The 22,633-nt window shown below is 39.7% G+C and overlaps 1 protein-coding gene across 2 annotated transcripts in view; it reads left to right on the top strand.

Moving 5' to 3' along the window:
- Window positions 1–22,235, top strand: part of SLC7A2 (solute carrier family 7 member 2) — a 68,466-nt gene extending 46,231 nt beyond the window's left edge. Inside the window, exons 4-12 of one of the 2 annotated variants that reach the window (XM_059156010.1) lie at window positions 3,693–3,858; window positions 5,203–5,336; window positions 6,333–6,555; window positions 8,396–8,535; window positions 11,397–11,499; window positions 12,833–13,038; window positions 14,058–14,224; window positions 15,178–15,286; window positions 16,827–22,235. In XM_059156010.1, the coding sequence (XP_059011993.1) occupies window positions 3,693–3,858; window positions 5,203–5,336; window positions 6,333–6,555; window positions 8,396–8,535; window positions 11,397–11,499; window positions 12,833–13,038; window positions 14,058–14,224; window positions 15,178–15,286; window positions 16,827–17,023 (1,445 nt within the window). In that variant the 3' untranslated portion in view covers window positions 17,024–22,235. Of the gene's footprint in view, window positions 1–3,692; window positions 3,859–5,202; window positions 5,337–6,332; window positions 6,556–8,395; window positions 8,536–8,790; window positions 8,928–11,396; window positions 11,500–12,832; window positions 13,039–14,057; window positions 14,225–15,177; window positions 15,287–16,826 lie in introns of both variants that reach the window. The other variant, XM_059156011.1, reaches the window with a different exon arrangement.
- The last annotated feature ends 398 nt before the right edge of the window (window positions 22,236–22,633 follow it).

Raw genomic sequence — 22,633 nt, 5'->3', positions numbered from 1 at the left:
GAAAGGTATAGGAATTAGAATCAGAACAACCAGGTTCTCAGTCCTACTTTGCTATGCACGATCTTTGGCACATTGAGTGGCATAATCTTTCTGTGACTTGGTTTGCTCATCCATAAAATGGCTATATCAGTGTCTATAAGATAGAGACTTGCCCGGTATATAGTAAGCACCTAGATGGCAGTTAGATTTATTTTGTAGGCATAGTTAATCTCTGCTGCCGCCTTATCTCTCTTTTAATTATTTAAACATTTTCTGGTTTTTTGCCATTCTCACCTGCACTCCTGCTTCAGCCAATCAAGGATTTCCCTAAGAATAAAATCTGTAGTCTCACTTCCTACCTGATATCTCTCGGATAATCTGTGCATTATTTTCCTGTCCAGCCTTATCTCCAGCGGCTTTCTCCCTTGCTTACAAAGGTGTGACAGAAATCTCTACCAGGAACTTTTTACTTGTAAAATTCTATGACTTAAAAAATAACTTCACCCTTAAAAACTTAGTTATTAATTAAATATTTCACGTAGGGTTAGGAACACGAACAAAGTTTATAGCTCTGAACTATTTGGCATTGTCCCTGTAATGTCAAGAAAAATTACAACAATTGTTTTCCAATGGGTGATAGATTTCATTTGTTTTACTTTCTAAACAGCCTAGCTAACATTATTAAAGGACTCACCTCCTATTTTATTTAGGGATGATTTCCATCATCTTAACATATTGGGCTTTAATCTCTAAGCGACGAGAAGCACGCAGCCATGGCACGGTTAGAATCGTGAAAGCCCAGAGCAGGAGTCGGCCTTGACCTGCAGCATTGCCTGTGTTATTGGCCAGCGTGTTTTTACTTTAAAAGCTCACGTGGTAACTTTGTCCCTAGAATCTCTGAAAATCAAAACCTTCAGTGACAAATTTTGATTCATACTGTAATACCAAATGTCTTGTTGGCGGAAGCTGCTACTTTATGAAAGACGCGGGGAAGTGTCTGCAGTATTTAGATGAGTTGTTCATTGGTCCTTAATCCCAGAGTAAAGAGTACACATGGGGTATTGGGAAATTCTTTTTTGTTTTTTTTTAAACCTTTTATTTATTTATTTGAGAGAGAGCACGAACGAGGAGAAAGTCAGAGAGAGAAGCAGACTCCCCGTGGAGCTGGGAGCCCGATGGGAGACTCGATCCCGGAACTCCAGGATCATGATCTGAGCTGAAGGCAGTCACTTAACCAACTGAGCCACCCAGGTGCCCAGTATTGGGAAATTCTCAGAAAACACAACAGTGGCTTTGTTCTTTTCCAGGCGGCTAACAGTATTGCGTGCAGCGTGTATTTCCAAAACGTATAGGGGATCGTGGTTTCTAGCGCTGCAGAACCAGTAATTATACCATTTGTGCAGTTTCCTTTTTCTCATGATAGTTACATTATTGTAAAATTCTGGGAATGACACGGGTAGAAGAATGAAATTCAGTTTTCCTCATCTCTCTTAGGGTAATTTTGCTTTTTTTTTTTTTTTTTAAAGATTTTATTTATTTATTTGACAGAGAGAGAGATCACAAGTAGGCAGAGAGAGAGAGAGGAGGAAGCAGGCTCTCTGCTGAGCAGAGAGCCCGATGCGGGACTCGATCCCAGGACCCTGAGATCATGACCTGAGCTGAAGGCAGCGGCTTAACCCACTGAGCCACCCAGGCGCCCTAATTTTGCTTTTTTGACCCTGGGTGTAGATTTGTGGGCAGAACAAATAGAGATGTACAGCATAATCCCTTCGTCATCATCCTCTCCCCAGTGGTAACAGTTAAACTCTTTTTGGTCCATAATTTATATTCTATATAAGACAGATTAAAGGTAAAAATGTGATAAGGTGCCTGAGTGACTCAGTGGGTTAAGCCTGTGACTCTTGATTTCAGCTCAGGTGATGATCTCAGGGTCATGAGATCGATCTTCTGACTGTGTGCTGTGCTGGTCATGGAGCCTGCTTAAGATTCTCTCTCTCCCTCTGCGCCTCCCCTCCACTTGCGCCTCCTCTTTCTCTTTCTTATCTCTCTCTCTCTCTTAAAAACATACACACACGGGGTACCTGGGTGCCTCAGTGGGTTAAGCCTCTGCCTTTGGCTCAGGTCATAATCTCAGGGTCCTGGGATCGAGCCCTGCATCGGGCACTCTGCTCAGCAGGGAGCCTGCTTCCTCCTCTCTCTCTGCCTGCCTCTCTGCCTACTTATGATCTCTCTCTGTCAAATAAATAAATAAAATTTTTTAAAAATACACATATACACATTAAAAATACAGTCATGAAGTTACTAGAAGGAAACAAAGGTAAATGCTTTGGAGTTCGTATTGGGTAAAATCTTTCTAAAGGTAAAAACTAAAGAAAAATTTATGTTCTAAAACTTCTATATATATATAAAATCATACACACACACACATACACATGAAGTCAATCCTAAGAGTAAAAGTAAATGATAAACTGGGAAAAACATAAGCAATACATGACAGAGATCTTATATAACATTACTATATAAAAAGTCTTACAAATTGATATAAATAGAATAACCTAATAGAAAAAAACAGGAAGATTCCATTGGATCAGACTTTCTGGAGAATATTTCTGACAATGTGAACCAAAAGCCTTGCATGAAAAAACATATCCTTGATATGGTATAACCTTATAGAACATTACTTTGAAGTACAAATTTGAATGTGTACAAAGATATGTATAAAAGGATGATGGTGTCAGTCCTATTTATAGTTGTCAGAAACTAAAAGTTACCTGACAGTCTATAATTAAGGGATTATGGCATTTTCATGTTGTAGAAGAGTAGGCAGTTGTTAAAAATGAGGTTATCTGTTTATCAACTTGAACATGTATATGTGTGTCTGCGTGTGTGAGCACGCCCCAAATTCTGGAGAACAGATTATACTTGATCTTTATTCCCTTCCTATTTTTTCTGTGTCTTCAAATAACTTGAATAGGAAATTGATTATTGTTAATAATCAGAATATAAAATAAAACAATTACAATGGGAATCAATTAGAAAAATAGACCTTTTTTGGTGAGGCAGTTGAATTATTTTATATATTCTGAAAATATGAAGCAGACATATGATTTAACTCTTATTTTCAAAATTTTGTAGCCACTAATCTTAAGGTGGCTTTTTGAGAAGAGCATTGCTTTAAAATTCAGTTACTTTGGGCGCCTGGGTGGCTCAGTGGGTTAAGCCGCTGCCTTCGGCTCAGGTCATGATCTCAGGGTCCTGGGATCGAGTCCCGCATCGGGCTCTCTGCTCAGCAGGGAGCCTGCTTCCCTCTCTCTCTCTCTCTCTGCCTGCCTCTCCATCTACTTGTGATTTCTCTCTGTCAAATAAATAAATAAAATCTTAAAAAAAAAAAAAAAAAAAAAAATTCAGTTACTTTACCTCTCCCTACCCATTGGTAATAAGAGCCAAAGTTACTAGATTAACTGATCTCTTGGAGTGTGGTGTCTCTAGGCTCTGCACACCACCTGCTGTCTGCTAGGGACTTGGTTGTACTCAGGAAATCTTGTGACAGGTTAAGTCAGAACTCACAAGAGAAAGTGATAAATGTAAGTTAAAAACATGGATTTTGGTAAAATAATATCCTAAACCCTATTACTGCCTCAAAATCCTATTGCTTTTGCTAAAACTTAGGTTAAAAAAATTTTTTTTTAATTACCCTTTCTTTTTTTCCATAGGTCTTTTATCGTTTGGAGTAAAAGAATCTGCTTGGGTGAATAAAATCTTCACAGCTATTAATATCCTGGTCCTTCTCTTCGTGATGGTTGCTGGCTTTGTGAAAGGAAATGTGGCAAACTGGAAGATTAGTGAAGAGTTTCTCAAAAATATATCAGCGAGTGCCAGGTATAATATTTGGGTTTTTTCCCTTCTTATTTTGAATGTGTTTTTGTTTTTGTTTTTAATTTGCCTGCTCTTTTCTTACATTTTCTTCTACAAGGTGGTTCTCAATTTTCTTTTGCTGTGGAGACATTTCCGAGGGTCTGGTCTGTTCCGAGGCTCTTCTTCCCAATCTCCCCCTAAACGTAGATGTGTATGTGTGCTCACTGTTGAACAGCTATTTGAAGCCAAGCAGTGACTGGTTCTCAGCTTCAAGCTGTGCAGGAGATATAGGAGAAGAGCAAAGTGAGATCCTAACCATTGCAAGGATGCCTCTTCCCCCCAAAACTTGGCCACCTTTGCGAAACAATGGATTTTTTTTTTTTTTAAGATTTTATTTATTTATTTGACAGAGAGAGATCACAAGCAGGCAGAGAGAGAGGAGGAAGCAGGCTTGCAGCTGAGCAGAGAGCCCGATGCGGGGCTTGATCCCAGGACCCTGGGATCATGACCTGAGCCGAAGGCAGCAGCTTAACCCACTGAGCCACCCAGGCGCCCCACAATGGATCTTTTTGAGCCATGTATCCCTTAGTTCTTCCTTTGGGAATTCCCTTTAGTTTCCTTGCATTCTTTCAGCCCCTTAGTAATTTTCGGGCCTTGATTCTTGGAGAACATCATTGGTTGCTTAAGCAGAGTTGTCCATGCATTTTGCTTTTAACCTGGTAGTCTCAAAAATTAAATTAGTAATGATTATATACAAAAGGTTTCATCATAAGTTTTATATTAATATTCTGATGTGCAAATAAAATGAGGTTACATAAATGTCTGTTACATGAAGTGAAGTATAACTACATGTTTTTCTTAGATACTCTGTTTTAATCCATTCTTTTGAAGCAAAAAAATTAGGAACTTCTGGTTTAGACAATTTTTAACATGTAATAAAGTATTCAACTTCAAAATTATTATTCAAGCCTAGAGAATTCGATTTCATCTTTTCAAATGTCTTATTAGTAAAATTTTTAAATGCACCACCTGCCCAACTGTCCACGAAAAGAAGAGGCTTTATGTCTTTGTTTCGGAGCATGGCCCATACATGGTGTCTCTGCTCTCACAATCCTGCCTGGCTGTGAGTTCTAGTCAGAGTGGATCTGGGCCTTGTCCTCATGCTCTTATTGACCAACCTCCAGCTGAGTGCTGACAACCCAAGAGGGTGCCGTTGTTGGGAACATCACTACATTCCCTAGGACACGGTGAGAAAATCAGGGTTTATGTTTATATATGTGAGCTTCAAAGAGCTGGTGAACACAGTAGCCTTCCAAGAAACAGTTTTCTATGAAAATGACTTTGCATTGTGCTTGCTCTCTCCTTTAGAGATCCGCCTTCTGAAAATGGGACAAGTATCTATGGGGCTGGTGGCTTTATGCCTTATGGCTTTGCAGGAACTTTGGCTGGGGCTGCCACCTGCTTTTATGCCTTTGTGGGATTTGACTGCATTGCAACAACTGGTAAGGGCAGAATCTTGGTTCTATGTAGAGGGAAAGGTGTTCCTTGTTCTAAGGAGTACCCACGGGTAGCAACAGAGGGTCAAGGAAAGAGTGGGATTTGGGTAATGCAGACTGGTCCCAGCTCTAGCTATGACACCTACTGTGTATGATAAAAAGAAACTTCATGAAACTCTGTGAACCTTGGTTTCCATTATTTGGTAACATGCTCATGTTATGAAGGTTACTTAAGATAACAATACACATTGAAGATTTTTGTAGGCTGTCAAATATCTTATAAATGTTAGTTGTAATTACTGTCCTTAACCTTCAGTCTGGAAGTAATCTCCAGTACTATCACAGTGAGTAACAAATGATGATCGTGCTCATAAATTCTTTCTTCTTTAGTCGGACAAAATAGATTGTGGTCATTCTTTTCTCTTTAACTTGTACAACAAAGTAATCATGCCACACATGCTAAGTACTTCTTCTGGGTTCATATTACTGTACTGCCTTATCATTGGCCATTTTAAGGGCACTTCAAATGTCAAATCTTATTAGAAAGATTCAAGTACTATTTTTGTGTTGAAGCCAGAGTTTGATATGAATTGAAAAAGTTTAGCTTCATATTTATTCTGTGGGCCTTCCTGTTGAAGGGCCCACAGAATGCCATGGCAGTCACTTAATTTCTGTGGACGAAACATTTTCCAAATGAATTAAGACTGCCATACTATCCTGAAATATTTAATAGCACTGGTAGAACATGTCTTTTCTTTCTAGAAATGGGAAATGGACCTGCATGATTTCTTGCTCTCTCTTTTTGCCTCTGGGGTTCAGAATTTTGTGTAATAGCATCGTGCTCTCAAGAAGACAGACAGCATCATGTACAATGTGTGGAGCAAGCTAAGAAAACAGAAAAGACAAAGGCAGAGGGAAATGATTATGAAGGAGAAGACGACTTCATATTGTATCTATTAATGTTTCGTTAAAGGTGCATATCTATTGTTTATATCTCCTTAGGTGAAGAAGTCCGGAATCCTCAGAAAGCTATTCCTATTGGAATTGTGACTTCTTTGCTTGTTTGCTTTATGGCCTACTTTGGGGTCTCTGCAGCTTTAACCCTTATGATGCCATACTACCTCCTGGACGAGAAAAGCCCTCTGCCGGTAGCGTTTGAATATGTTGGATGGGGCCCCGCCAAATACGTTGTTGCAGCGGGTTCTCTCTGTGCTCTGTCAACAAGGTACATGGCGTTGCCTTTGAACATGGGGCTGTTGGTGACACTGCCAAGCAGTCAGTATTTAAAGAATTGCTTTTATAGGTTTTTAAAGTAATCTTAATCTAAGGAATATATTATGCAACTATGTCTTCTCTGAATAGTTTGACCAGAATAGCTACATACAAATCTTAAGTGATAAAAACTTTTTCACCTATCAGTTCAAGGTCATTTTTTCAAGGTAATGGTGGTCCAGCTTCGGTAGAAGTGTAGATGGCATCGATACACATGAACACATACACGTACATGTATGTCATGCATATTCATATATGTATGTATTAAAGAGTGGTAGGATACTTAAATTAACATGTCTCCCTGTTAGTTGAAGGATTTCTTATAGTACTACAGACAGCCAAGACCTTAGGTGCAGACTTCACATTTTCTGCTGCCTTTTAAAATTACATCGTGTCTATGTGACTGGGAACTATATGCTGTGACATCATTCAGTATAATGTGCTTTTTATTGTGAAACACTGAGGCTTTTTCTCTTGGTACTCATCAGACTGAATTTGGGCTAGAAATAGAAATTACTCTTCTGAAATTAATGGTGGAAGTTCATATAATGTCTGTGTGGAAAGCAAAGAGTCGTTGAATCTCAAGTGCTCAGATTTGCAGTAGCTACTTGTTTTAATACTTGAGAATTCATTTCTCAGGTTCCCTGAGCTACTTACATTCCAGATTAACATGTGATCATAAGATATTTCATTCTGGTTTATATCATGGTATCCCATAGGACATTCTTATGAAGAGAAAATTAATCTCTTTGCCTGATGACTAATTTTTTAAAGGGAAAATAGTTTTTTGAAAGTCCAAAGTTGGAAAAAGGAATCTTTTTATATGATTCTCAACCTAGCTTTGATTCTCTTTCAAAGTCTGATTTGTTTTCTATTCAAGATAATAGTAAGCAGCACTTAGAAATGTACCCTCATTGGCTTCTCAGCGATCTGCTAGTGTTGAGGTTTATTCTGAGTAATTTCAAGTACTTTCAAAAATCTCAGCTATGAAGACATCATGCCATCATGGTCTTCCGAAGACAGCCGGATAAAGATTTATCCAGGGCCAAGCTCAACCCAGCTTTATCGAAAGATAAAATGAATTTTTAAAATAAAATATTTTACATATTTTTCTCTTAAATGGTTATTTTTTTAATAACTAAGTCATGTATGGAATGGTGCAGCCAGTAAACACACAAGAAAGTTGAAACATCTAATGCAAAGAGTGTTTTCTTAAACTTCGCTGTTCCTGACTTTTAATCGTGGCTACTTCTGTGTACTAAATTTACAGTGAGTTATTTTTTTTCTTTTTTTTTTAACCCTTCCTTTCTTGATTATCTTGTGCTGCTGGGTATTATGACTAATTTGATGGAATATCAAGGCTATCTGAAGCAAAATAATGGTAAAATAAATATGATAAGTTCATAATTATCGAAGTAATGAAGTGACTATACCATGCAATTAAATAACCTAATCTCTAATTTCATGTCAGTTTAGGAATTTTAATTTCTGCATTAAGGCCACTAAAAATGCCTTAATGATACAATTGGGTTTGGTTTTCTTAAGTCTTAATTACTTAGTTTTAATTCAGTAATAATTTGTGGGCTTGCACAAATTACTTGCAGTATTGTTCTTAGTCTATGGTAAATATTGGCAAATATTTTCAAATGTCCAATCATAACACGTTTTAAAAATAACAAGACCTTGTAATCAGAGCTGTGATGCTGAGTTTTATCCAAGTACTTAATTTCTGTTCTGGATGTAATCTTGCATGAATGTGTTTGCCATCCTGCATGTGTTTGCTTTTTATTCAGTCTTCTTGGATCCATTTTCCCAATGCCTCGTGTAATCTATGCTATGGCGGAGGATGGGTTGCTTTTCAAATGTCTAGCTCAAATCAATTCCAAAACGAAGACACCAGTAATTGCTACTTTATCATCGGGTGCGGTGGCAGGTGAGAGAGTTGACTTTTTTTAAGAAAAGGGGGAATGTTTTTTCCATCAAGGATTCTGAAGAGAAATGCCCAAGTTAGGCAGTTTTCTGTTTTTCTTTATATAAAGCTCAAGAACTTGTGTGTGAATGTGTTCCTGTTTTGAATTGTTTTGACATAGGTTTGCATTTTAGTGTGTCCGGTCTTTACCTGTATATATCTGTCTAGGAATACGACTTGCAATAACTCACATGTGGATTATGAATTTTTCTGTTCTAGTCTTCTGGGCTCTATGTTTCCTTTACCCCGAATTCTCTTTGCCATGGCCCGGGATGGTTTACTGTTTAGATTTCTTGGCAGAGTGAGTAAGAGGCAGTCACCAGTTGCTGCCACGTTGACTGCAGGGGTCATTTCTGGTAAGCTTTACAAACACAGGATTCTTCAGCATTGGCCTTGAACGTTTTATGCGCATGCATGGACTTATAAAGAGGGTCTGCTTGCTGTGCATGTAAGTTAAAAAAATCACTGATAAATGAGGTTATGAGCAGTGGGATCTGGTAATCGTGGTGGTGGTCTATGGAAATTCATTCTTAACTGACCCTTGGGGATTTTTTTTTTTTTTTTTTTACTATTTTGTTATTTTAACCTTTTGGGTTTCTAACAAATATGCAGAGGGCTGTAATGGTTCTTGATTGTATTTTTACTCGTTTTTTAATCACGTATAAGAAATGTTGGGGTAACCGATACTTGGCTGTGGTAATCACTGCACATCCCAGACCATCATGGTTCTTTAAGACTTACTAACAACTCTTTCCTCTTAGACTCTATTAGGAATCTATTTTTGCTTTCAGCTATTTTGATACTCAACTCATGTTAAAAAAAAAAAAAGAAGAAAGAAAGAAAGAAAAAAGAAAAAAAACACCTCCCAGATGCCCACCTTAGGAGACGTCAGAACATTTTTGTAAAATGCCATTGGCCAGATTCTTATTCCATGCAGAAATTTTCAAAGAGATTTTATAGACTGAGAGAAAGGCCTTAAAGGTCCTGTTATAGAAAGCAAGAGAGAGACTTCATCATGCTTTATAAAGCTATTTTGGTAGTAAAATTCAAGCCAAGCTGATAACTTGGTTGAGACTCTGGATTTGGATTTGGGAAAAATTACAGAATGCCAATGCTTAATTGTGTACGAAATGGTATTTTCGTCAGAGTCAGAAAGTATTTGCCTAAACAACTTCACTTTGTAAATGTTTTCCAATCAGTCGGGCACTTAATTAGACATACATTGGAAGGTCAGTTCCCTTTTTTTCTTAGTGCTTAGATTTCTGACCCCATGAAATGAAGGTTGCACTAGATGATCTAAAGCCCGTTTTCTTATTAAATGGTGGATTATGCTTTTCAGAAGAGTTTATAAATCTTGACAAAGGATCACACATTTTATTTATTCCATAAAAATGTTTATTTTTTTGGCAGTGAAATCTTGCCCAGTAATACTCTGTTTCATATTCAGAACTTTAAAAAAAAAATGTATCCTTCTTTCTTCCGGAAAAGTTTTATTTGGCAGCCTAATATATTGACAGTAATAACTAAAGGAAGATAATTGTAGCAGAAGGCTTTTTTTTTTTTTTTGACATTCTGAAATACTATATTTTTGTTATTTGTACTCCTTTGCCTTACTTTGCTCATTTTTAGCTTAGATCAGAGAGCTTGTCTGGATAATTAATCATTTTATTCTGTCTTGGCCACTTATTTTTCTATTTGTGATTCTTACAAAACGTATTGAAATTTTAATAAGCTAATGTATAAGTATACTAGCAACAGAAGGTTTTCAAAGTAAGGCATGAGGTGTATTTAAAGAAACCATGTGATACTATAGGAGCACGGGGAACTGGGAACAGATTGAGTTTACTGTAACTCTGCTGTCCCCTTTGAGTTGTTGCCATGCTAAGTTAGCCTGTCTATAGAATGAGGAGCATAATTTTATCAGGTCAACCTATGTGAAATTGCTGGTTTCGGGGTCAAAACCAGTCAAATTGTGGCCATTGCATTTGGTTAAACCTATATCATTTCCTCGGTCTCAGAGGATTATTGGATCAAAGATAAATTGAGGTCAGAGAGATGTAAAGCTTGCTAAGAAATGTCTGGAACAGCATGTGAATGGAATGTGGTGTTTCTACTTAGGATGATGGGGACAACTGTGTGGTCAAATCAGGTCATCACTATTTGATGTTTCAACGGAGAAAAAAATTGCTCAGTGCAAGTTCACTCTTCAACTGGAAAAGTATATTTTGCCTCAGAACATTACTAAGATTTGAGTGTGAGACATCGATTCATCTCTCAAATCTAGTCAGTCTTCTCCGAGTGTGGAGTTCTAACCAGCATACAATTTCACCTCTATCAGAAACACAATTTAACTGGAAATTACATTGTTTTGTATGTGACATAACTCAAAGCAGGGATGGAAGTTGAAAGGATTATGTAACATCTATAGTGAAAGATCCTCTGTGAATTGTTCAATGCTTGTTTTAAAACAAGTTAGGCAATATCTCTGAGCCATGTTTTTCTTTTGAAACATCAAAAGAGAGAATTCTGTCATAGAATATTTTCACTCTTTGTCAGGCCAATATTTTTTAAGTAATCAAAGTAGAATGTGTTTTATCCTTGATAGATGGCTGAGGGTTTTTGAAGTTTTACTAGCAGTTTATATGATCCAAGGATCATCTTTTTAACTGTGAGAAATATATTTCCTATAGTTTGTTTGATTTATCATGGATACTGGAACTGTAACATGCCAGTCGTCCCTGACTTAGAACTTATCAGCTATATGGAGATTTATCATAGGCCTTTTTTTTTTCCTTTTTGTAACCCTGCTGTTCTTTTCCCAATAGCTGTGATGGCATTTCTCTTTGACCTGAAGGCACTTGTGGACATGATGTCTATTGGCACACTTCTGGCCTACTCTCTGGTTGCCGCATGTGTTCTCATCCTCAGGTGAGTGTCCTCGTTGTGTCCAATGGTGTGCGTCATGTGGGGCCCAGGGAATAAAGAAAATTAAGACTCATCATCTTTGTTTTTAAGGAGCTAGCGGTCTCACAGAAGTGAGAGGCCATGGACAGAAAAACACCAGTATAAGCTATAATAAAGGTACTTGGTCCTTAGTAAAGAATTAAACACAATTGATAATTAAAAATAAGTTGGCTTAATCTATATGAACAGCAAGTTCTTACAATGTATAAAAACACTTTAAAATATTATCATTTTTGTCCCACTATCTCAACTGCTAAAATTTTATAATGAAGATTTTACACAGTGAGATACATGCAGATACGTATGTATAAAGGATATTTATGAAAAGGTGATTTATCATAGTGAAAAAATTGAGCAAACCTGAATATTAATAGCAGAATAACTAAACACAGTGGACTCTTTTTCTTAATTATACTTAATTATATAGAGAAAAGTATGTGATTCAGTAAAGTTGTATGCAGCATCTGAATTTATTTAAATTTAACATAAATTTGCATGGAGAAGTCACCGAGATGTATCTTGAGTCTTATGTGCATCAAGATACACATCTATGCACTTATGCCTGGCTGAAATTGTACAAAAATGCTGGCAGTGATTAACGCTGGGTTGGAGTATTGGGGGTGGTTTTGATTTTCTTCTGTATACTTTGTGTATTTTTTTTTCTCAGTGAGCCTATTTCTTCTTTAGACTGAGGACAGATGTTACTTTTAAGTTTAAGTAAAGGCTGCTCAGAGGGAAAGAGAGCACACTGAAGGGACAGGCAGATCCTAGGAGGTGAGGCGGGCTGATACCCACACAGGCTGGAGAAGAGGCTACATTGATGAAGGGACATGGCAGGTGGCAGAACGGAGTTCGTCAGGGTTACACTGAAGGACTGAGAGGGGAACTGGAGGGACATGAGGCCTGAGAGGCAGACTGCCCAAGACAGCAGAACAGCATCCTGAAGCCTGAACGTCATTCTATAGCTGCTGACTAAGCAGACTTTCTGTGCTGTTTTCTGGAACTGCAGTTCCTTTGGACACAGATATTGCCAGGCTAATCCTCCTCTAGTCACAGTTGCCTCGGGTGAAAAGGTCACTCCCTTCCACATCGAATGTGTAACTCTGCAGTTAAATGCCTGTCGAGGGAGATCTAGGCTGAGTGGGTATCTCGCGGAGCAGGCTTGCCACCTGGCTGAGGCCGCTCTGGTGCAGGACCCTGTCGGGTGTCTCCCTTCAAGTTTTCTTGTTTGCTTCCTTTGGGCCAAGTGTCTGTTGAGAATAAAGACTGAGATGTTTGTTTGTTCATTTGGGGCCAGGTACCAGCCCGGCTTATCTTATGAGCAGCCCAAATACTGTCCTGAGAAAGCAGCTCTGGGGTCATGTGGCAAGGCTGCCTCCAAGAGCGAGTCGCCGGTCACCATGCTGCAGGGGCCGGGCCTCAGCCTGCGCCTCCTCATCAGCCCATCGGCTCTGCCTACACAGCAGTCGTCGTCTCTCGTGAGCTTTCTGGTGGGATTTCTTGGTGAGTCCTCTGCGCTGTGTCCACTGGGAAGGGCCCCGGGTGTGCGTCGGGGGAGCAGGTACGATGTGAGAGCACAAGAGGTCTTACCTGGCCCTCGCCTCTGTTGGCCACTGCCTTGAGTCCTGAAATCTCCACCTGATGGGTCGCTAGGAGTGGAGACCCTGTATTAGCAGGATACATGGGTCCTGCCACTGAAGAAGAAAGGAAGAAGTTTCCTGAGGTACGAGTGGTAGCTGTACGGAGCGGGTCCCTTTCAGGGGCTGTTGGGGGCTCCTTGTGTACAAGTTTCTGGCCAGGAAGACCTGTCAGTAAGGAGACTGGGAGGCAATACAGAACAACTTGTTTGCTCACAGACAGTTATACAGTTATATAATCAGTCATATTTTCAGTTCACTGAGCACCATCAACATGCTAAGAACTCTGCAGGACACTTGGGATGGTAAGAAAGATGGTCCTTGCTCTCACTGGGCTTTGAGGAACAGACTCTTGATGGCAAGCTACGGAAAGTAGAGGCTTCTCTAGAGCACAGAGGAGGAACCCCAAATGCAGACATGATGGTCAGGAATATGGTGGGTGGGTGGTGATGTCACCTTCTGAAAGAGGGAAAGCAGACCCAGATTATTGATTATTTGTTTGCATGAACAGTGTCTACAAGAGCAGAAAACGGACTGGCCATTTCCCGTTTGAAAAAAGGGACATCTCCACCCCTGAAAGTATCACATTCAATCCATGGGCTACAGTCAGAGACTGTAGCCAAGGAGGAGCCCGATGACACCCATGCAGAAAAAGCAGGATGCTAGTGCTGAGGGGGGAAGAGACAGTCACGAGTTAGCAAGCGGTGGTTCTGGAATGGGTGAAAAGAGCCATTTTCTCCCATAACGAAAGTGAAGAATTGTAGTATTTGCCAAAAAAAGCTATGGAAAGAGCTCAATATCTTATCATAAGAGACTGCTTGAACTTGGGGAATCTGAGTGGAATGTGTGTGCTGATTTTGTGTCCCCGACATATCGCTTTTGCAGCATTTCTTGTTTTGGGCCTGAGTATCTTGACCACGTACGGAGTCCAAGCTATTGCCCGGCTAGAAGCATGGAGCGTTGCTCTTCTTGTCCTGTTTCTTGTTCTCTGCATCGCCATTGTGCTCACCATTTGGAGGCAGCCCCAGAATCAGCAAAAAGTAGCCTTCATGGTATGAATCATGAACATTAGGGATCCTCAGTATTATCTCATGTGTTAGTTTCGTAAGTTGTTCTAAAAGGGGTGGGGGGGTGAAGACACTTCTGAGGAAGTTATCCATTTGTCTTAAGGATTCTCTGTATGTGGCTTTTCAAAAACTCTAATATGCCCCTTTCACGTTATTAACTCTAACGGTAAAATAAACACATTCCTTGTCAAGTGGTCTGTAGTATCGAAGAATAAGTAGCATGTTTTATTATAGAAATTCAGTCCTCTCTCAGGAAGATTATTAACCCCTAAAAGCCCTTCTGCTATAAATATCCTGTCAGATTTTTTTTTTAAGATTTTATTTATTTATTTGACAGAAAGAGAGATCACACATAGGCAGAGAGGAGAGACAGGCAGAGAGAGAGGGGGAAGCAGGATCCCTGCCGAGCAGAGAGCCCGCTGCTGGACTTGATCCCAGGACCTGAGACCATGACATGGGCCGAAGGCAGAGGCTCAACCCACTGAGCCACCCAGCCGCCCCAATATCCTGTCAGATTTGAATAGAAGCAGGTTTGGACCTGAAGAGAGCTTTCTGGAAGGATCCCCGCCCCCCCCTTCTCAGATGCCATGTATATCCAGACTTCCAGAGGCACACCCTGTTGATATCTGAACAAAACCAGTGAACCCCAAACGAAACCAAGCCCTACCAACTGACTGTGTCTTGGTCATGATGCCAGTGTTAGTGGACAGGAGAAATCCCCTGTTGCTTTGGGCCGCACTTAAGTAGTGTTAACTGTCCCATCAGTAGACTCGACAAGAAGGATTGTTTTTCTTCAGGCTGTCCTTTGTGTAAGAATATAAACTTACCGACCCAGGGTGAAAGTATCCATGTCAAATTTGTCATCACCATGTTGGAACAGTTTGGAGAATGTGCTTTCCAAATCTGAGTATATTGAAGAGGGTGTTTTTCCCACTTAGGTTCCGTTCTTACCATTCTTGCCAGCCTTCAGCATTCTGGTGAACATCTACCTGATGGTCCAGCTGAGCGCAGACACTTGGATCAGATTTAGCATTTGGATGGCACTCGGTAGGTCCTTTAATGTTGTAGCTTTCTGAACCGTGGTTCTGTCTTCCCGATTTCTTGCTCTGTGATTAGAGAAGTGCATCCTCTCCCCCTTCTTGGAAATAAAGGGTTTTTGTCAGTTTCTTCGTTTCCCAAATTTTAGATTATCTGACTCCTTCTCTAAATGTGATACTTGTCCTGAAGCAGCAGAGCCACCTACCAGTAGGGCCACAGTGAGAGAAAGAGAGAATTAGTGTAACCCGTGTGGAATGATGACCTGTGAACGAGTGCTTCTCTAAATGTGATACTTTTTTTTTAGATTAAATTCTCCCAGTAACCCTGTAGAAGAACCTTGTAGATTCCATTTTCTCCAACTTAATGGGTGAGAAATAAAACACCCAAAAGGCAAAGGATAAAATTCGTGGATGGCAGTATAGAACTCTGATTCCAAATTCAGTTCTTTCCAGTGTCCCAGTGGATTTTGAAGACATTTTGAATGAGCTGATAGCCAAAATTTCTTTTGTTATCTAAATTTCTTATTATTTGAACCTTGGGATTTAGCATTAAATAAGATGAGTGAGCTTATTTATATTTCTACCACATGGTTTTTTTGTTATGATTCCTTTCCCATGTGAAAATTGAGTTGGAAAATGAGAGTTTACATTCGATGTAACGCACTGATCACTTGTCTTAAAAATGTGAGCAGACATGTCTGTAAGGTGAAGCAGGGAGAGATGAGTCCTAAGTCTACATTGGTTTGGGCCACTTTGGGAGTTGAAGAGTGTGCGTTTTGACAGTCCTCCCTTTGGCTGAGCAAGAATGAGCCTAGTTTTGCTCTTGTGTATGTGATTGTTTGCTTTGGGTAGAAATTAATTCAATTTCAAGTTCAGGCCACCAGTCTACTTGAGTTGATGGGAGATTTAATCTCTGTTTTGCTCATCTCCCCATACCCACACTAGAGTTTTGCCCATATTCTGTGACCCGAGGCACCAGCCCCCCAGTTCCCCAGAATGAGAATATGGTCTTGATTCCAGGAGCCCAGGACCATGACCTGAGCCGAAGGCAGATGCTTAACGCACTGAGCCACCCAGTGCCCCTCTTTGGCCTCTCCTGGTGACAGTAACATGGCTAAGGCCCAGCCAAGTTCCCTTTGTTTACACATAGCGCATTTTCCAAAATACCCCATTATGACTCAGACAACCCGCTGCTTGTGTCGGGGCTGTGAATCGAGATTTTACCCTCCCCCACACATCCTTTTGTTTAAAGTGTAGTGTTGAGTTTGAGAAAATAAATACAATTTTTTCAGCCCAAGTGCCTGAAAAACCCTTAATTGAGAGAAACATTCTACAGAGATTGGGTGTTAAAAATGCAAAAGCACATTCTACTGGGAAAGCATCCACCGGGGACCTTCTGCAGGGATATTCTGTCCTTGCCTTCTGTCCTGAAAGAGCCCAGAAAGAGAAGGCAAAAAAACCCCATTAAGTTCTATATTACATTTTCCCATATTGTCATTTCCTGACATACTTAAAACATGGATTTCTTTTATTTTTTTTTCCTCTGAAAGGCTTCCTGATCTACTTCACTTACGGTATTAGACACAGCCTGGAGGGTCACCCGAGAGAGGAGGAAGATGATGAAGAGGCTTCCTCAGACAACATCAATGCCGCAGCGAAAGAAAAAGCCGCCATTCAAGCCAACGACCAGCACCAAAGAAACCTCAGTTTACCTTTCATATTCCACGAGAAGACGAGCGAATGCTAACGCCGGCTGGGGCCGGGCTGGTCCACAGTCGTACCGTACGTGTCCTACGTGGAGTAAACCGTGACAGGCTGTCATCATCGCGCTGGGTTGCCGTGGCCTTGCTGCAGACGTAGCTCCCCTAACTTATACTCACTCACCCGGACAGCACCTTCTCAGATGGTGAATTGTGTACCTGGGGAAACCTCCCAAGCTCTCTCCTCAGCGATGACTATCCCTCAAGTAGTGGGAGCGTGTGTACGTGTGTATGTGTACCTGGGGGTGAATGAATGTTATTAGTTGTTTGTGGTTCACTCTTGCGCCTGGTATTTTTCTGGTGTTGTCATTAATGGGCGGCTTATACTGCACATGCTGAAATAGAAATGATCACTGACTAGAAGGGTGTTTTGTACGTGCCTGGTGCTTTCGGGGAAATAACCGTGGCTTTTCCTTATTAGCTGTCATTAACGTTGATTAGAACATGCTCAAAATGCAGTTACCCTTCCTGGTATCTGTCGTTGGTCAGGAGCAAGAGGAGGGGATAAGAAATGAGCCTTTTCTAGAACTTATCAATGCCAGCAGTGGGTTTAATCCAGATTTTTTCTTCCACAAAGTATGGCCCTTTGTGAAAACCTCAGCCACAAGTGTGTTTGCTGGGCTACCCGGGGCGGGGGCGGCGCTCTGGGTCACCCGAGGACGCCCCTTGCAACTGCTGTGGTTTTTGAGAGAACCAATCCTTCCACGTGTGAATGATAGACTCCCCCTCAGTCCTGGTAGAGGCTTGAGAACAGTGTGTGTGATCTACTTGGGACCCTTTCTGCTAGAAAAGGAAGGCAGTCCCTTGGCAGGAAAGCTTGTGTGAGTGGCAGCGAAGAGGCTGTATTTGGAAATCAGAGTCAGACAGACGCTTGGATAAGGAGACACCAAGCAACTTGGTCTTCAATGTCCCATAAAATAAGCCAGTAAAGTCTTCCCGGATCACACAATTGGCCGAACGTTTTACACTTTTCTCCTTTACTTAATAACTAATCACAGTTCAGTTTTTTCTTAAAACCTTTTCAGGTACAGAATTCACTCCTTTCTTCCTAGTATTTTGTCTTGTCCTAGATAGGAGGGGCTGCACTAGCAAATTATGTCTTTACTACATGCCACAGTGGAAAAAACAACGGGATACAAGAAGAGGAAGTGTCCCTGTTCTGAGTTTAAAGTGCCTATTTGGATCTTAAGTTGCATTTGCCCCAGTTTGAGGGGTTTGGATCTAATTTGCCTTTGATGTTTCTTTTGGAAACATGTAGGGATGTTTTCCTTCCCCCTCATCCTATAAATTGTTTAGCACTTTTTATCTCACTTACTTTTAATTGACCACAGTAAATCTGTCAATACCCCATTCCCAGTGGTTGGGGGATAAAATATGTGGGCTAAATACATGATTATCGAAAACCTTAAGCAAAAAAGAAAAATGAACCTAATTAAATTAAAGGCATATAGCACAGTAACCTTTTTAGGAGTAAATGAATTGTTTTTCTATGTAAGATTCTCTAGTTACTCTATTTTACTTCATAGGGTTCTCTCGTAGTGGACTTTTTACCTGCAGAGTGCTTTGCTTCTTATGAATTAGCTTTCTTACAAATAATTAAATGGTTTGCTGGGTGAGGCTAGGGGCTGTGTACTTACACACAGATGGGTTACATTCCCAGGATAAATGTTAATCAAGCACACCAGTTAACCAGCTTAATCCAAAACGCAAGGACAACATTTGTTTCCTGACAGCTCTTCCAAGAGATTATTTTACTGATGCTATTAAAAAGCAAGTTGTGATCGTTCTAACCAAGAGTTTACTGTGACTAAATATCAGATAAACAGAGAGAAAGCGTGGGTTTCCGGCTGCTAGTCTTGGAGCCTCCCTGATCTAGAGCTCAGTACTGACATTCCACTATTGCCAGGGTGCCTGGTAAAATCTGAGACCCAGAATTCTCTTTCAAGCATGTTTTTTCTGGAGAGGAAGAGTTGGATATGCAAGGAGTAAAACGATTTTGGTAAGGACTGTAGGCATGATCCTAAATCCTTGTTCTAGTATTAGGCTGAGAACCCCCTTTTCTTCTCTAATTGATCTAGACTAGGCCCTTCACACAGGGAACACAAGGACTTTCATATATAAATATCTGAGTCTTTGTAACAAAAATCAAGAACTTTATTTAGAATGTGATAGGCAGCTAAAACTCTTAAGCCCACTGTGTTCAATTAGGAGCAGAATTTAGTTAGAAATTTACTTTTCCACATTAAAACACTTTGCAAACACAAATATCTATGAAAAGATGCTTTGTTGGTGATTGTGCTTTTTTTCTGTGAGGACTCAAATGTGTGCTTCTATCTCTGTATGAGTGTGTGTATATATATATGTATATGTCTGTGTATTTCAAATAGTGTGTAAGTCAGTTGGGTTATGATGGTCTTTGGAGATGATAGCATTTGTATGGATAAAAGAACCCAATTGATGTGGAGAAAAAAATAACGTTTTATATTGATAGGTATGCTTATACAAAATTTTTAGGTTTTAAACTATTTTGCAATATACAGCAATTTTATATGTATGATATTTTCTATAGATTCTTTAAGAAAGATATATTTATCATGTATCTAATGTGGAATCACTAAACTCTAGTCCATTGTAACAGGTGCTTTATAATCTGAAATGGAGTAAGTATAGGAGGTGTTGGGGTTTTCTGTTTACTTATTTCTGGCGCACCTTTTCTGACATCTCTGTCTTGCTCTGTGTTTCTTAGTAAAACCTAATTCTGTCAACTCTTTCACTACCTCCCTATTCCTACATCCGAATTCATAACCTCTGGAACAAAATACTGCTTTTACTTTCTTAGGATTACCAAGATGTTTGGGTGCAGATGTGACTGGTAGTCCATCACACTTCCATTAACACCTCTCCAGAAATGAAAAAAAAAAAAAAAAATGCATACCACACATTCTCTTAATTGTGATTGAGCAAGAACCATTTAAATTACTTTTCTTTCTTACATTAGGAAATACGCTTTCTTGTCTACGGCCATACCACCCTGAACGCGCCCGATCTCGTCTGAGCTCGGAAGCTAAGCAGGGTCGGGCCTGGTTAGTACGTAGATGGGAGGAAATACACTTTCTTAATATTTTCAATGAGAAACTTCATATCAGAGCACTTTTATTTTATACTCTTCACAGAAGGGAAAAGAAGATTTGTAAATAACCACAGAAAGTCCCTGCCTACCTTACATTTAAAAAGGTAGCTATACAAATTCAAGTTCAAGCCCTGTTTATGAGAAAACTTACAACTTTTGATAAATATTGAAATGCAGATGATTGCTTACTCACATTTTCCCCCTGAGATAAACATCAAGAAAACTTCGTTAAGACCAAATACATCCTTTGGGATATATACATTGAAGAAAAACTAGTATTGATATATTTAAAACTTTACTATTAACAACCATAATTAGAAGAAAATATCTCTTGCAGAACTCTTTTCCTCGAAAATACAAAAGCCTCTCTTTTCATTTTCTGAATAAAAGATCTTTTTGAACTTCTTAAAATTTTAAATTTTAAAAATTAGCCACAATATTTGCTGAGTCCTGGGTATTTGCAGATAGTTGTTCGACCTATTTTGAATCAGACTCTATATTTACCAAGTTCTTTTCTAAACTGATTTGAGTGCTGAACAGGGAGAATAAGAAAAACGGTTGCCCTCGAGTGCCGAGAATGCCAGGCCAGCAGGGCTAGTCCTCTTCCTTCATAAATCAGGGCGATGACTTTGTGCCAAGATTCCAGCTCTCCCTCTGATGTTGTTCCTAATGTTCTATGATTTTCTCCCAAAGTGCTTCAAGCAACTGTAATTAATACCCAAACTACCACTTCCACAGAACTTCAAAGGATTGGGTTTAGCGTGAACATCAAGGAGTGTTAAAATTCACATGATGAACGTGAATTTTAGAGAGAAGGGGATTAGTTTTTTTTTTTTTTCCATCTCTGTTTTTTTTTTTTTTTTTTTTTTTTTTTTTTTTTTTTTAGTGCCATCTCTGTATAGTTTCTGCTTATATTCTCTCACATGTCCTAAAATATCAAGGGAAAAAAGTACCAAAGTTCAGCACAGGTTTTTTAGCCATGTAGATTTGGAAGTCAGTTTGCTTGACTTTGTTGTTTAGCTGAGGTGTTTTTTTTTTTTTTCTTCCCCTCTTTGTATAATTGTATTTAAGCATTTTTAAATGAATTTCTGGTTTCTGGATTTTTTGAGAGGCCTGCTCTGTTTTTGTGGTTGTTGGTTTTTGTAGCATTCATTATTGCTTATATGTACACAGTTTAGTCTTACTGATCTCAAGTGCATTTTCTTACAGTTCAACCCAACTGGCAGCCTTACTGGCTGCGAGTAATTATACCGAGCTTACAGTCACCATGGCTGAAGTCACTGCCATTATCTCTGGCCTTAAGAGAACCTCCTGTGACCACTGGTGCCCCATGGGGATCATGACCAAGAGCCCAGGCTGGTTCTAGGATCAGGCAGCCTGCAAAGCATAAGCGTCCATAGCTACCCTTGTTGAGTAGGGTCTTGGGATGACAGGATGGGGTATGGAGTGAAAGATTCCCATGCGAGGTAGGAGTTTGGGTCCTTAATTTCAGTTCTGAATATCCCAGGGACACGACAAGGTCAATGATAAGGAACGTCTATGACTCGTGGGAAGGATGGCTGGTTCCTGCAACTGGTACCACAGGGTCTGGCCCACTGCAACCCCCGAATGGGCAATGACAGCCTCATGGTGGAGAGTGCATGGGCCCGGGCTCAGCTGGTGGAGAGCTTGTATTGCCAGCACAATGAGGTTCTCTGGCCCAGGCCAGGTTAACGGGCTTTTCATCTTTGATGTCCACAAGGGCTGCCCCATTGTGTTCTTGCTTGATTTTGTTCTCCTTGTATGTAACAGAAACTGTTGATAGGGCCCAAACCCCTACAGAAATTCTATGTTGTAAAAGCCAACAGATACATTGGACTTGTCTGAATGTAAAGATTTTCTGTTTAGTAGATAATTTCAAATTTAAATGTTCTCAATGATAATCAGAGTTCCTTTTTACTTACAAAGTTGGATTATTTTTTAGAATTGTAATAAATAAAAACCATTGCTGCTTTACCACTGTAAAATAGGCTTTCCAATGTGACCATGTACTTTTTAAATAAATTGTAATACAACTTGTAATAATAGAATATGCATATGTATCACACACACCCAAAGCATACATTTCACACTTATCTTTAAAAAAATTGGGGGAACTTTAAAGCTCAGAAATATGGTACCCTCTAACCTGAAATGATTATAACATCCAGAATATTCACCTGGCAGCCGCGGATTACATGGGGACTACCATATCCTGTAGGATAAAAATACATGTTTTCACATACCCTTAGTCCACGTGGCACATCCTAAAAAAATATCACTTGTTCCTGAAGCATGCCATCCCAGGACCACACATCTGAGATCCTCCCACATCAACCGTCAACTTCTTCATCATTGTTTTTATCTGTAAGAAGCTCCTTCCTCAATATTCCCCTTACCAAATCATAGCCTTTAATAATTGGTGATCATTTATGTACAACTAACACAT

This window comes from Mustela lutreola, chromosome 18 (genome assembly GCF_030435805.1).
Source record: "Mustela lutreola isolate mMusLut2 chromosome 18, mMusLut2.pri, whole genome shotgun sequence".
Lineage (NCBI taxonomy): Eukaryota > Metazoa > Chordata > Mammalia > Carnivora > Mustelidae > Mustela > Mustela lutreola.
Note: the sequence above shows the minus strand (reverse complement) of the source record. Positions and strands in the feature narration are given on the sequence as shown.